At 48.3% G+C, this 15,103-nt stretch overlaps 1 protein-coding gene across 1 annotated transcript; it reads left to right on the top strand.

Annotated features, from left to right (window-relative positions):
* The first annotated feature begins 3,062 nt into the window (after window positions 1-3,062).
* Window positions 3,063-8,236, top strand: LOC102270366 (complement C1r subcomponent-like). Its single transcript, XM_070371841.1, is given in 6 exon segments — window positions 3,063-4,629; window positions 4,905-5,097; window positions 5,266-5,421; window positions 6,835-6,909; window positions 7,348-7,895; window positions 7,897-8,236. Coding segments are annotated over 5 exon segments (1,122 nt in total). The 5' UTR covers window positions 3,063-4,629; window positions 4,905-4,979; the 3' UTR covers window positions 8,122-8,236.
* The last annotated feature ends 6,867 nt before the right edge of the window (window positions 8,237-15,103 follow it).

The raw sequence follows: 15,103 nt of genomic DNA, 5'->3' as shown, positions 1-15,103 counted from the left end.
GCTAAATTTTATTTAATGAGTACATGTTACTTTTATTTATCTTAGTTGTTTTTATTATTGAAAACATGATATGAGTTTTTCCCCTACCAAAACAATGTTAAAATATGTAGGAATATATCTTTTGCCTTGGTAGGGAGAAACTCATACCACATTTTCAATAATAAAAACAAGATAAATAAAAGTGACATGTACTCATTAAATAAAATTTAGCAAATAGTGGAGTCTGTACTTCTATATCTATATCTAGACAGATATGTCTAGAGGTAGATATAAGTACAGTTATATAGATATAAATATACCCACAGAAGGATAACATCTATTAACTTAAGAGAGAAACTTTTTTCTCCCCAGAATCAAATCTTAAAAGGCATGATCAATATAACAATGTCTTCAGTACTGGTTTCAAAACAAGTGCCTGAGCAATCTTCATTCTTTCTGCCCAGGGTGTAAGTCAAGGGTATAACACAGTATATGAAGGAAGTGAATGTTAGTTGTTCAGTCCTGTCTGACTCTTTGCTACACTATGAACTGCAGCCTGCCAGGCTCCTCTGTCCATGGAATTCTCCAGGCAAGGATATTGGATTGGGTTGCCATTTCCTTCTCCAGGGGATCTTCTCAACCCTGGAATACAACCCTGGTCTCCTGCACTGTGGGCAGATTCTTTACCATTTGATCCACCAGGGAAGCCCAACACTACATATAAGTCAAGGTTGCTGTGTGTGGTTGGGCAGAGAGGGGGTCAGGCTGGGGCTGAGCTAATGAGGTCCAGTCATGGTACATGCTACCAGGACAGAACTCGGATCCCCTAAGCCAGATGGGAGCGCTCCTGCCAAGACTTACCTTCTTGGACCACCTCTTCTACCTGTACGTCTTCCATCCTACCATCATGGTAAACACACAACACACACACACACACACACAAACATACACACACTGCTATCCAGATACTAACGTGAAATTTACTAGACCAGATACACCTTCTTTATTTTTTAAGATCTTTTTTTATTTAGACCATTTTTAAAGTCTATTGAATTGGTTACAATATTGGTTCTGTTTATATTTTGATTCTTTTTGACCACAAGGCATGTGAGATCCTAGCTCCCCAACCAGGGATCAAACCTTCGTCCCCTGCATTGAAAGGTGAAGTCTTAACCACTGGACCCCCAGGGAAGTCCCTAGGTGCCCCTTCTTTCTTGCCCCCTGATCTGGCCCTCACCCTCTTCCCTATCTTGTGTCCTTCCTCAGCTGACAAGGGCACAGATCATGTCATGGGTCATGTCATGGATCAGCCCTGCCAGCAGATTCACTCCTTGGCGCTGATATACAAGCCTGCTAGTGAAACCCTCCAACCTGGATCCACCTGGCCTCTTCAGTGCTCCTGCTCTCAGACTACATTCAGTGATGACCTGCTCACTGCCTCACAGGGAGCTGCCCCGGGGCCTGGGAAAGCGCCTGGCACATTAAATAGGTAGCTTCCAAATGGATAAGTGAGTGGGCAGGTAGAGAGGTGGAGAGACTCATCTAATAGGGGAAACAAGCAGGGTAGACGACAGAGGCCTGAGCACTTAGAGGCTGTTCTGGATCTGAGCCTCCTGGGGGAACACATTGTCGTGGGGTCTCTGAGCCCTGGAGAGAAGGCTTCCCTAAAGAGCAGATGTTTAATACAGAACACAGTGGCCTTCTGAAGGATGAGAGATACAAAAGCCCTTTCTCCTTCTGGGGGCCTGACTTCTGCTGGGAAAATACCAAGTCACTGGTGGTCCACAGCCACCCTGTTTGCCCAGCCCCAGTTGCCATAACCCTCAGGGGCTCACACTCTGGACCAGATGCTGAGGATAAGAAGATGCCTCCATCCTGTCCTCAACTGCCCTTGTTCCTCTAAGGGACAAGTTCATTGGCAGGCCTGAGTCCATTGAGGGGGGAGGAAGGGTTGTTTGGTTTTGTTTTGTTTTGTTCCTGCACTGCGTGTGGGATCTTAGTTCTCCAACCAGGGATCTGCATGACCCTGCTCTCCCTGGTCACAGAGTGGATGAAGACCTTGTCACGAGAGTTAGGGATCCAACAACAGGCCTTAAGAAATGTGAGCCTGATGGGGACCAAGGAGGGAGTGAGACACCAGAGGGAAGAATCCTGGGCACGGGAGGACCATTGTGCCCATAATTACTCAGGGAGGTGGGAGCACGCTGCCCCTCCCCATATGCCATATCCCTCCAGTGTGCACACGCAGGAACACACTCAAACACATGCCCATCCCTCCTCCTCAGGAGAAAGGAGACTCAGACTCAGGAGGTGAGGCCACACTGCCTTCCTCCTCCAGCTCATAGGGAGCAGCGAGGTGGGGAGTCCCTCAGCCTGGAGGGTCAGCCTCCATGCCTGAGGCCCTCTTCCATAGGTGGTCTCTCCCAGAGGCCTTGCTGAATATGTGGGAGCCATTTCAGAGACCATGACTGGAAACCCTCACCCTCAGTTAACTGGTCCCAAGCCACGCGATTCCTGGAAGGGGAGCAGAGTGATGCAACAGGGCAGGGAGGAGGCTGGGGAGAGAGGTGGGGGAGCGTGATGACCTCTGGACTGGACACTGCCCCGGGGAGGAGCACCCAATGCAGCAGCTGCAGAGACCAGCCTCCCCGCTGCACCCTCCCCACCCACCCTAGGACATCTCCCTGAGACCTAGAATGGACCGAGAGGAAAATGCCTGGCGGTACAGCAATCCTGTCCCCTACCCGACAGCAAGTGTCTGCACCCCTCCCGCCCTACAGACACCTTTTTCCTTTTGGCAGGTGGCTCTTATACCTTCTGCCACCAGTCCTGTTCTACGGAGTGGGAGGCACCATCCCCATCCCTCAGAGGCTCTATGGGCAGGTGACATCCCCTCTGTTCCCCAAGCATTGAGAGGACCACTGTGGTCACAGTACCCACGGGGTACAGGGTGAAACTCAGTTCTGGCAGTTTGACCTGGAGCCTTCGCAAGGTTGTTTCTATGACTATGTCAAGGTAGGGGGAAGATTGGGGGGTGGGCAGAGGGAGAACTGAGTGTCTCTGGAATCGGGGGACCCGGGTTCTGACCGGCCTGGCTAGGACACCCTGCCTGGGGACACAGCCCCAAGCCGGTGAAAGCTGATGGCCAGGTGGGGCTCTGGAAGTCCAGGGGTGTCGAGGATGGGAGGCCACTGCTCTGAGAGACCCTCGTGGAGCACAGAGGGGAGAAACAGAGAGGGAGGGGACAGGCCCTGCTCTTGGGGAATGCACTGTCCACAGGAGTCAGAAAAACCTTCCCTGTCTGCTTACTTGCCCGGAGGATTTTGGAAACTTCCATGCCTCGGTTTCCCTGTTGCCATGGAGAGTGTCACCATGGCTGCCTCCTCACCAGGAACACAGGGACGTGGGGAAGCGGCATGTGTGTGGTGGTGGCTCAAGGGTGGTGTCTAGCCAGGACAGTGGGCTCAGTCCCCTCTCCTCTGTCATGACCAAGGGCCCCATCCCAGTCCCTCTTTCTACATCCAATAAAAATGAGATTCCTGGAGACTTCCCCAGTGGTCCAGTGGCTAAGACTCTGTGCTCCCAAGGCAGGGGGCCCAGGTTTGATTCCTGGGGAACTTAGGTGGGGAACTAGGATTCCACATGCTGCACAGCACAGCCTAAAAATAAAAAAATAATAATAAATGAGGCTCTTGATTCAGGATTCAGATAGAGCCTACACACAACCCATAAATACTATTTCCAGGAGATCCCCTGGAGGGTATAAAAAGCATACCATGAAAATGCCATATCTTCCCAGCCCAGAGGACTTGAGATGTCCGCAGTGCTGGTAGTAAGCAAAGTGGGGATGAGATAGGAGGAGAGACGTCTTCTGCTTTGCAGGAGTTAAGGAATCTGTGAAGGAAGAGGTAAGGAGAGCTCAGTGATGCCTTCTAAGCTGGCAGGTCCCAGATGCTCACATTCAGCTGAATATCAGGAGTCATGCCTGAACAGGAATGGGTTGACCAAAACAAGGTGGAAGGACAGGACAGAGGGTTAAGCAAACCATCAAGGCTCTAGGGATGAAGGAATGATAGAAACCGGGAAGAGGTAACCAGGATTCCAGTGGGAGGCGGACACAGGAGGAGGTAGGGGGTGAAGAACGGTCTAACACACGTTGTCGTTCAGTCACTAAGTCGTATCTGACTCTTTGCAAACCCATGGACTGCGGCACACCAGGCTCCCCTGTCCTTCACTGTCTCCCAGAGTTTGCTCAAACTCATGTCCACTGAGTTGGTGATGCTATTCAACCATCATTCATCTGTTGTCCCCTTCTCCTCCTGCCCTCAATCTTTCCCAGCATCAGGGTCTTTTCCACTGAGTCAGCTCTTTGCAGCAGGTGGCGGAAGTATTGGGGATTCAGCTTCAACCTCAGTCCTTCCAATGAATATTCAGGGTTGATTTCCTTTAGGATTGACTGGTTTGATCTATCTGTTGTCCAGGGGATTCACAAGAGTCTTCTCCAGCATCACAATTTGAAGGCATCAATTTTTCAGCACTCAGCCTTCGTTATGGTTCAGCTCCCACATCCATACATGAATACTGGAAACACCATATCTCTGACTACTTTGTCGGCAGAGTGATGTCTCGGCTTTTTAATATGCTACCTAGGTTTGTCACAGATGGGGGGCATAAAAGGGAGGGCTGATGTCCCAGGCGCGGGATAATGTGCAAAGTCAGCCAATAGGGATGCAGAGGACAGAGGAAAGGCCCCTGGGGAAGTTGCAACAGCCAGAGCCCATCAGGTAGAGAGCAGCTGGAGGCTGTCCAGAAAGAGGCGGGATCACTTCTGTGGTTCAGGAGAAGGATGACCCTCACTGACCTTCATGATGTTCCACGTGGGACGTGTCCCTTCAACAGCTTGTCCCCCGGTCCCTCCTCCACAGATCTCTACTGATAAGAAGACCCTAGGGACGTTCTGTGGGCAGCTGTGCTCTCCCCTGGGCAACCCCCCTGGAAGGATGGAATTCGTGTCCCAAGGAAACAGGATACTGCTGACCTTCCACACAGACTTCTCCAACGAGGAGAACGGCACTGACATATTCTACAAGGGCTTCCAGGCCCACTACCAAGCCGTGGGTGAGTGGTGCCTGTACTGGGCTCCTGGCCTCGTACTGAATGAAAGATAGAATTTGGGATTCTTGAATCCGAAGAAGCGGGAAGCCTGGCCTGCGGGTTCCCATCCCTCCCACTGAAGTTTCAGTACAGTCCTTCTCAGTTCTCACATGGCGCTGTGTTCTCTCCAAGTCAAGGACTGCGGGCAGCCCCGAAGCCTGCCCAATAGGGCCTTCAATTACACCACCAGAGAGGGGGTGAACACCTACGAGGCCCGTATCCAGTACTGCTGCCACGAGCCCTTCTACAAGATGCACAGCAACGATGGCACGAGCGAGTCTGAGCGAGGTAGGGACCCACACAAATGGCTGTATTCTCCCTCTTGTTGGGAATCTTCTGCGATTTCTTCCAACAGAATCTCCAAGGAGGGAATATTAAGATATTTAGCCAGGGAACTGGTTTCAGGGGTGCCAAGAGGCTTCTAATAAGGTTGAAGATGGAGACACTTGAGCTGATAGAAAGACCTGAATCTCATAAACAGGTCTCTCATCACCACCATCACCATCAAAACCATGACCATCACTACCACTGCCATCAGCATTGCCGCCACCACCAGCACCGTCATTACACCGCTGTCACAATCACCGTCACGACCATCACCACCGCCAGCACCCTCTCCAGCACCCGTACTACAGGCTTATCAGTGGGGTTTCCTCAGCATTCTCCCCACATCCCCTCTCAGGTTGCTGTGTTGTGACTTTTTGCATTACTAAATTACTCTCAAACTCATCTATGGTTACCTTAAAAACTTTTTTTAAATAAAAGAAATCACATGCCTTGTAGGTTTGAAATGTGCAAAACAGAAAAACAATCTTATTTATATGCTCTATAGGGTATTATTTAAGAACTAGGCTTTGAAGTCAGACAATCATCCCTTTGCATCTTGGTTCTAGCACTTAGAAGTTATATGACCTTGTGCAAAAAACTTTAAACCCAGTTTCCTCGTCCCTAGTGTTAGTCACTCAGTTGTGTCAGACTCTTTTCAACCCCATGGATTATAGCCCACCAGGCTCCTCTGTCCATGGAATTCTCAAGGCAAGAACACTGGAGTGGGTTGCCATTTCTCCCTCCAGGGGTCTTCCCAACCCAGGGACTGAACCTGTGTCTATTACGTGTTTTGCATTGGCAGGGTTCTTTTCCACTAGCTCCACCTGGGAAGCTGAAAAGCATCACCGTGGTGCTTCAATGACATAACACAGATAAAGTGTTGAGCATCAAGCAGGGTTCATTGTCCACAATCAGAAGACATAGCTACGGGGAATTCCCTGACAGTCCAGCAGGTAGGACTCCACATTTTCACTGCTGAGGACTCAAGTTCAATCCCTAGTTGGGGAACTAAGATCTGCACTGCTCGGCCAAACAAATTCCCCCCTCCAAACAAACAAACAAAAAATAGCTCCCATTATCATCCACAACTCAGCACCAAGATGCAATCATTGATGAGATCTTCCTGATAAGTTCCTTCCAGTTTTTGTGTCAACTTTCAAACACAGGGATCACACTGAATATGAGTTAAGTATTCTGATTTTTCCATTTAGCATCAAAACAAAAGCATACACATGGTGCCCCTTAGACTTTCAGTATCCCACCTGCAGATATTCCAACCTTTCCCTTTGTTCCTCCTCCACTCTGTCCTCGCTTTGATGCTCTTGGCCCCTGCGCACACCCCCCCAGCCTGAGCTCAGCCCCCTCTCCCCTCAGGGCTGTATACCTGCACGGCTCAGGGCATTTGGAAGAACGAGCTGGTAGGAGAGAAGATGCCTCGGTGTTTGCCAGGTGAGTGGAAGCCCTCCACTGTCCTCTGTGACCTTGGCAGCCATGCAGGGCCTGGAGGAGGGGTGGCATAGACAAGAGAGAGACAGTCCAGCCTGAAGCTGAAGACGGACATGGTGCATCTGAAAAAAGGAGAGGAGATGCCCCAGGAGAAGGGCAGAGGGACCCAGAGAGCTGGCCCTGTCCTGACAGTCCTGGACTTTTCACTGAGCAGATGGGAGACCAAGAATAAATAAAAAGGGCAAGAAAAGCCCCAGGAAAGAATAAATAAGAACGAGGAGAGGTGGTGACAATATGCCAAAGATGGTGGGTTGGGGAGGATGAAGGGAGAGGAAAGGGCCCTGAGCCAAAAGAGGGGCAAAGGGGAGGGAAAGGCCATGGTGGGAGGTGGGCAGACGGACACTGACGTTTCTTTCCCTGAACCCATCTTCTCCTCCCCAGTGTGCGGGGAGCCAATCCACCCTGTCAAACAGAGGCAGCGCATCATTGGAAGCCAGAAGGCCAAGCTGGGCAACTTCCCCTGGCAGGCCTACACCAACATCCACGGGCCCGGGGGTGGTGCGCTGCTGGGGGACCGCTGGATCCTCACGGCCGCACACACCATCAACCCCAAGGACCACGAGGCGCAGGGCAGCCCCAACTTAGACGTGTTCCTGGGCCACGTCAATGTGGAAGATAGCACCAAGCTGTCCAACCACCCTGTCCGTAGGGTCATAATCCACCCAGACTACCTCCAGGAAGAGTCCCACAGTTTCGAGGGGGACATCGCCCTCCTGGAGCTGGAAAATAGCGTCACCCTGGGCCCCAACCTCCTGCCCATCTGCCTCCCAGACAACGAGACCCTCTATGACCCGGGTCTGATAGGCTATGTCAGTGGCTTTGGGATCATGGAGGAGAGAATTTCTCACGACCTCAGGTTTGTCCGTCTGCCAGCAGCTAGGCGAGAGACTTTCGAGCACTGGCTCCGGCAAAAAAAAAAAAAAAAACAGGAATGATGTGTTTTCTGAAAACATCTTCTGTGCTGGGAGCCCAACCTTAAAGCACAATGTCTGCCGTGGGGATGCCGGAGGGGTCTTTGCAGTGAGGGATAAGAAAAATGACCGCTGGGTGGCCACGGGCATCGTGACCTGGGGCATCGGGTGTGGTGAAGGGTACGGGTTCTACACCAATGTCCTCAAGTACGTGGACTGGATCAAGAAAGAGATGGAAGTGTAAGACTGAGCTCAGGATTGCCTAGGTCAGAATCCAGAGAGCAGTGACCCGTTGTTGATAACTGCTAAGAATCCATATTAAAATCATTAATGCAGAAAGACACCATGTGAAATAATTTCTCTTCTCTATAATCCCACCCACGTTCTTCACCTGAAACAACTTAGAGGGCACCTTTATTTCCCCCAAGGATTGCAGAAGATGCCACAATCTCTGGTTATCCCTGTCCTCTTCCGTGTTTATACCATCGGGTAACTGAATATAGAACACCTTCCAGATAAAGTTTTATGAGAAAGCCCATGGTGTAAAATGAATTAAAAGCAGTGTTTAATAAATATAAATTATTTAGTGAGTTCAGGACTTCCCTGATGGCTCAGCCATAAAGAATCCACCTGCCAATGCAGGGTTTGATCCCCGATCCAGGAAGATCCCACGTGTGGCACAGCAACTAAGCCTGCGGACCTGCGCTCTACAGCCTTCCAGCCACAACTACTGAAGCTGCGTCCCCTAGAGCCTGTGCTGGGCAACAAGAGAAGCCACCGCAGTGAGAAGCCCAGGCAGCAACAAAGACCCAGCGTAGCCCAAAATGAATTAATGAATTCAAAAAAATATTTAGTGAGAGTATCTGTGAAATATTTACTTAGGAAGGCAATGAGAACAATTAAGGTGCTGCCCACATTTACCATTAGAGTTGCAGATAATTTATCTCTGTATTTTGTTTGGATTATACACTACAAAGAAAATCCTTATTTTCCCACATACATAGTTGCAGATATAAGAGCTTTTTTAACAGCTCACTTTCCAACCTCTAAATATTCCTTAAGAGAAAAATGCTATGAAATGTTTTTCCCAAACTGAGTCACTAATAGGACTTTTATCTTTTTAATCATTTATTTACATATGTATGTATTTATTTTTTGGTCACTCCTGGCAGCATGTGGGATCTTAGTTCCCAGCCAGGAATGGAACCTGCACCCCCTGCAGTGGAAGTGCAGAGTCTTAACCACTGGACAGCTGGGGAAGTGCATTAACAATATTTTCAAATAACATATTCTTTAAGGTATATTTAAAGGCCAGAGAAGGGCCCAAAGCTTGGGATAAGCATTATAAGTATTTATGCCAGAATATTATCATGATATTATTGCACAACCAACTCTGCTGGACTTGTCTGAACAACTTTACTCAAGTTGACTCACACAGGCCTGAAATTAAGAATATCAAGGCAGAGTTAAAACATTCCCAAGAAATGATGGGTTTGTAAGACCAAATGTAGGTCCACAATCCCTTATCTGACACCCTCAAGTCCAAGTGGCTTTCAGTGTTCATCATTTTACAGATTTCAGAAATGCGGTATACTGTCTGTGTGATGTAGTATCAGTGTATTACAGCAGCATCCAGGGCAGCACCCTGCAAGAACACAGATAAGTGAAGTAAGTCAGAAAGAAAAAAACAAATGTCATATATTAAAACACACATGTGGAATCTAGAAAATGGTACAGGGCAGGAATGGAGTCACACCTAGAGAATGAAACAGCCCATGTTTTTTGAGTCAAACATTGCCTTTCTAACCCAGTCTTACTCGTGTATCAGGTTTTACTCCAGAGCCACAGATAGCTTAAAACTATACGTAGTACCAAACACTCAAAATATTAAACTGAGTTACTTTTAGTGGTAGTTTGGCTGTTTGTTTTCCTCTATTCTGCATTATTTGCTAAATTTTATTTAATGAGAATATATTAGTTTTATTTATCTTTATTTTTATGTCTAGACACACATCTAGATATATATTTTTTACCTTGGCAGGGAGAAACTTATATCATGTTTTCAATAATAAAAATAAATAAGATAAAAAAGTAAGATATACTCATTAAATAAAATTTAGCAAATAGTGGAATCTATATGTCTGTATCTATATGTCTAGATATAGATAGAGGTAAAAACAGATATAGGTGCAGGTGTATAGATATAAATATATCCACAGAAGGAAAACTTCCATTGCCTTAAGAGAGATACTTTTTCTCCCCAGAATCAAATCTTAAAAGTCATGATCAATGTAACAATGTCTTTAATACTGGTTTCAAAACAAGTGTCTGAGAAATCATCACATAGCCATTTCTTCTTTCTGCCCAGGATGTAAGTCAAGGGTATACCACAAAGTATAAAGGAAGTGAAAGTGTTAGTCACTCAATCATGTCCAGCTCTTTGCAATCCTATGAACTGTAGCCCTCCAGGCTCCTCTGTCCATGAATTCTCCAGGCAAGAATACTGGACTGGGTTTGCATTTCCTTCTCCAAGGGATCTTCCCAACCCTGGTACAGAACCTGGGTCTTGTGCACTGCAGGCAGATTCTTTACCATTTGATCCACCAGGGAAGCCCAACACTATGTATAAGTCAAGGTTGTCGTGTGTGGTTGGGCAGAGAGGGGGTCAGGCTGGGGCTGAGCTAATGAGGTCCAGTCATGCTACATGCTACCAGGACAGAACTCGGATCCCCTAGGCCACATGGGAGCACTCCTGCCAAGACTTACCTTCTTGGACCTCCTGTCCTACCTGTAGGCTTGCCATCCTACCTCCATGGTAAACACATACAATACACACACACACACACACACACACACATACATATACCCACACTGCCATCCAGATACTAATGTGCAATTCGCTAGACCAGATGCCCATTCTTTCTTGCAGAATTTTTTTTTATGTAGACCATTTTTAAAGTCTATTGAATTTGTTACAATATTGCTTCTGTTTTATATTTGGATTTTTGACAGCAAGGAATGTGAAATCCTAGATCCATAAACAGGGATCAAACCCTCGCCCCTGCATTGAAAGGTGAAGTCTTAACCCCTGGACCTCCAGGGAAGTCCCTAGATGGCCCTTCTTTTTGCCTTGGATCTGGCCCTCACCCACTCTTCCCTATCTTCTGTCCTTCCTCAGCTGACAAGGGCACAGATCATGTCGTGGGTCATGTCATGGATCAGCCCTGCCAGCAGATTCACTCCTTGGCTCTGACATACAAGCCTGCTAGTGAAACCCTCCAACCTGGAACCACCTGGCCTCTTGCATGTGCCTGGTCTCAGACTACATTCAGTGATGACCTGCTCACTGCCTCACAGGGAGCTGCCCCAGGGCCTGGGAATGCGCCTGCCACGTTAAATAGGTAGCTTCCAAATGGATAAGTGAGCGGGCAGGTGGACAGATGGAGGGAATCATCCAATAGGGAAAACAAGCAGGGTAGACGACAGAGGCCTGAGCACTCAGAGGCCGTTCTGGATCTGAGCCTCCCAGGGGAACACATTGTCGTGGGGTCTCTGAGCCCTGGAGAGAAGGCTTCCCTAAAGAGAAGATGTTTAATACAGAACACGATGGCCTGGAGGAAGGGAGACAGGAGCCCTTTCTCCTCCAGGGCCCTGGCTTCTGCTCAGAAAAGATCAAGTCACCGGTGGTCCACAGCCACCCTGTTTGCCCAGCCCCTGACACTGTGACCTTCAGGGGCTCACCCTCTGGACCAGATGCTGAGGATAAGAGGATGTCTCCAACCCATCCTCAGCTGCCCTTGTTTCCCTAAGGGACAAGTTCATCAGCAGGCCTGAGTCCATTGAGCGGGGAGGAAGGGATTTTTTTTTTTCTTGCTGGGATCTTAGTTCCCTGATCAGGGATCAAACCCCTGTCCCCTACATTGGAAGCTGGGAGTCCTAACCCCTGGCCCACCAGGGAAGTCCTGGGAGGGTCTTGAAACAGACCCTAGTGGTGCTTTGCGGTCACAGCAGCCTCTGCTCTATGGGTCATTTTTGTAAATTTCTTTCTTAGCTGTACCACATGGCATGTGGGATTTTAGTTCCCTGGCCAGAGATGGAACCCACACCCCCTGCATTGGATACATGGTGTTTCAACCACTGGACCTTCAGGCTAGTTTCCTCTACATGTCATTGCTGAAGGAGGCAGGGAGGGGCCCCAGGGCAACCAAGCTTGTCTCTCCTCTGCACCCTCATGCACTTCTGTCTCGAATCCTTGCTCCTGTTCCATTATTCTGGGCATTGAACCCTGGTTGTTCCTGGAACAGAGCGCTGGCTAACTAAGGACAGGAAGAACAGGGTTAACGGAGAAGAGAACGCCAGGAAACAACCCCCCTCAACTGCGATTTCCAGTGTCCTTTGGGTAGGAACCCTGAACACACAGCCACAGTTCCCAACAGGGCCCTGAGGAAGGGGGAATTCCCATGAGATTTAGAAAGGGACATCTGGGCCTCCAACCCAAGGCTTTTCTGTCCCCAAAAGCCAATCTCTAGCCCTTCCTGGGCTTCCAGGGTGGCTCCGAGGGTAAAGAAGCCACATGCAATGCGGTAGACAGAGGTTCTATCCCAGGTTTGAGAATATCCCCTGGAGGAGGGCAGGGCAACCCACTCAAGTATTCTTGCCTGCAGAATCCCCATGGACAGAGGAGCCCTGTGGGCTGCAGTCCATGGGGTTGCAAAGACACGACTGAGTGACTAAGCACAGCACAGCAGTTCCCCATCCAGGCCAGCAGGTGGCAGCACAATCAGGAATTTCAAAACTAAAATAAACTGCAAACAGATTTTTTTTTTTCGTGGGTTTTCTTTTTGAAAATATTTCATTCTCTACAATCATCCTCACAGAATGGTTTGCCCATTCCCCCTCCACAGTCCCTCCCTCCCTCTTCCTTCCTCTGCATGACCCTGATCTCCCTGGACACAGAGTAGATGAAGACACTGTCATGAGAGTCAAAGATACAACAACAGGCCTTGAAAAATATGAGTAAGCCTGGTGGGGACCAAGGAAGGAAGGAGACACCAGACGAGACAATCCTGGACATGGGATGCCCCCTGTGCTCAGAGTTACTCAGAGAGGTGGGAGCACCCTGCCCCTCCCCATATGCCTGATCCCTCCAGTGTGCACACACATGTACACTCACAATCACAAGCCCCATCCCTCCTCCTGGGGAGAAAGGAGACTCAGACCTCAGGTGAGGCCACACTGCCTTCCTCCTCCAGCTCACACTGAGCAGCAAGATGAGGTGGGGGGGGGCGGTCCCTTGGCCTGGAGGGTCGGCCTCTGTGCCTGAGACCCTCTTCCATAGGTGGTCTCTCCCAGAGGCCTGGATAGTTGAAGGAAGGCTTCCCCAAAGAGCAGACGTTTAATACAGAACACGATGGCCTGGAGGAAGGGAGACAGGAGCCCATTCTCCTCCCAGGGCCTGGTTTCTGCTCGGAAAAGACCAAGTCATGGTGGTTCACAGTCAGTGTTTGCACAGCCCCAGGTGCCGTGACCCTCAGGGGCTCACACTCTGGACCAGATGCTGAGGAGAACAGGATGTCTCCAACCCGTCCTCAGCTGCCCTTGTTTCCCTAAGGGACAAGTTCATCAGCAGGCCTGAGTCCATCGTGAAGAGGAGGACAGTTTTCTTTCTTTTTTTTTCGGTTGCACTGCATGTGGGATTTTACTTCCCCGACAAGGGATCAAACCTATACCCCTTGCATTGAAACCTCAGAGTCTTAACCATTGGTTTTTGTTCAGCCACTCAGTCGTGTCTGACTCTTCACGACCCCATGGACTGAAGCAAGGAAGGCTTCCCTGTGCTTCACCATCTACAATCTTGCTAAAACTCATGTACATTGAGTGGCTGATGCTATCCAATCATCTCGTCCTCTGTTATCCCCTTTTCTCCTGCCTTTAATCTTTGCCAGCACAAGGGTCTTTTCTAATGAGTCAGCTCTTCTTCAGGTGGCCAAAGTATTGGAGCTTCAGTTTCAGCATCAGTCCTTCCAGTGAATTTTCAGGATTGATTTCCTTTAGGATGGACTTGTTGGATCTCCTTGAAATCCAAGGGACTCTCAAAGTCTTCTCCAACACCACAGTTCAAAAGCATCAATTCTTCAGTGCTCAGCTTTCTTTATGGTCCAACTCTCACATCCATACATGACTATTGGAAAAAACCATAGCTTTGATTAAATGGATCTTTTTGGCAATGTCTCTGCTTTTTAATATGCTGTCTAGGTTGGTCATAGCTTTTCTTCCAAGGAATAAGCATCTTTTAATTTCATGCTGCAGTCACCATCTGCAGTGATTTTGGAGACCAAGAAAATAAAGTCAGTCACTGTTTCCCCATCTATTTGCCATGAAGTGATGGGACCAGATGCCATGATTTTAGTTTTCTAAGTGTTGAGTTTTAAGCCAGCATTTTCACTCTCCTCTCACTTCCATCAAGAGGCTCTTCAGTTCCTCTTTGCTTTTGCCATAAGGGTGGTGTCATCTGCATATCTGAGGTTATTGATATTTCTCCCAGCAATCTTGATTCCAGTTATGCTTCATCCAGCCCAGCATTTCGCATGATATACTCTGTATATAAGTTAAATAAGCAGGGTGACAATATACAGCCTTGTCATACATCTTTCCCAGTTTGAAACCAATCTGTTGTTCCATGTCCAGTTTTTACTGTTGCTTCTTGACCTGCATACAGGTTTCTCAGGAGGCAGGTAAGGTGGTCTGGTATTCCCATCGCTTTAAGAATGTTCCATAGTTTGTTGTGATCCACACAGTCAAAAGCTTTAGCGTGGTCAGTAAAGCAGAAGTACATGTTTTTCTGGAACTCTCTTGCTTTTTCTATGATCCAGCAGATGCTGGCAATTTGATTTCTGATTCCTCTGCCTTTTCTAAATACAGCTTCAACATCTGGAAGTTCTCGGTTCACATACTGTTGAAGCATAGCTTGGAGAATTTTGAGCATTACTTTGTTAGCATGTGAATTGAATGCAACTGTGTGTTAGTTTGAATATTCTTTGGCACTGCCTTTCCTAGGGATTGGAATGAAAACTGACCTTTTCCAGTTCTGTGGCCACTGATGGAGTTTTCCAAATATGCTGACATATTGCGTGCAGCACTTTCACAGCATCATCTTTTAGGATTTGAAATAGCTCAACTGGCATTCCATCACCTCCATTAGCTTTGTTCATAGTGATGCTTCCTAA

This window comes from Bos mutus, chromosome 5 (genome assembly GCF_027580195.1).
Source record: "Bos mutus isolate GX-2022 chromosome 5, NWIPB_WYAK_1.1, whole genome shotgun sequence".
In the NCBI taxonomy this organism is placed as follows: domain Eukaryota; kingdom Metazoa; phylum Chordata; class Mammalia; order Artiodactyla; family Bovidae; genus Bos; species Bos mutus.
Note: the sequence above shows the minus strand (reverse complement) of the source record. Positions and strands in the feature narration are given on the sequence as shown.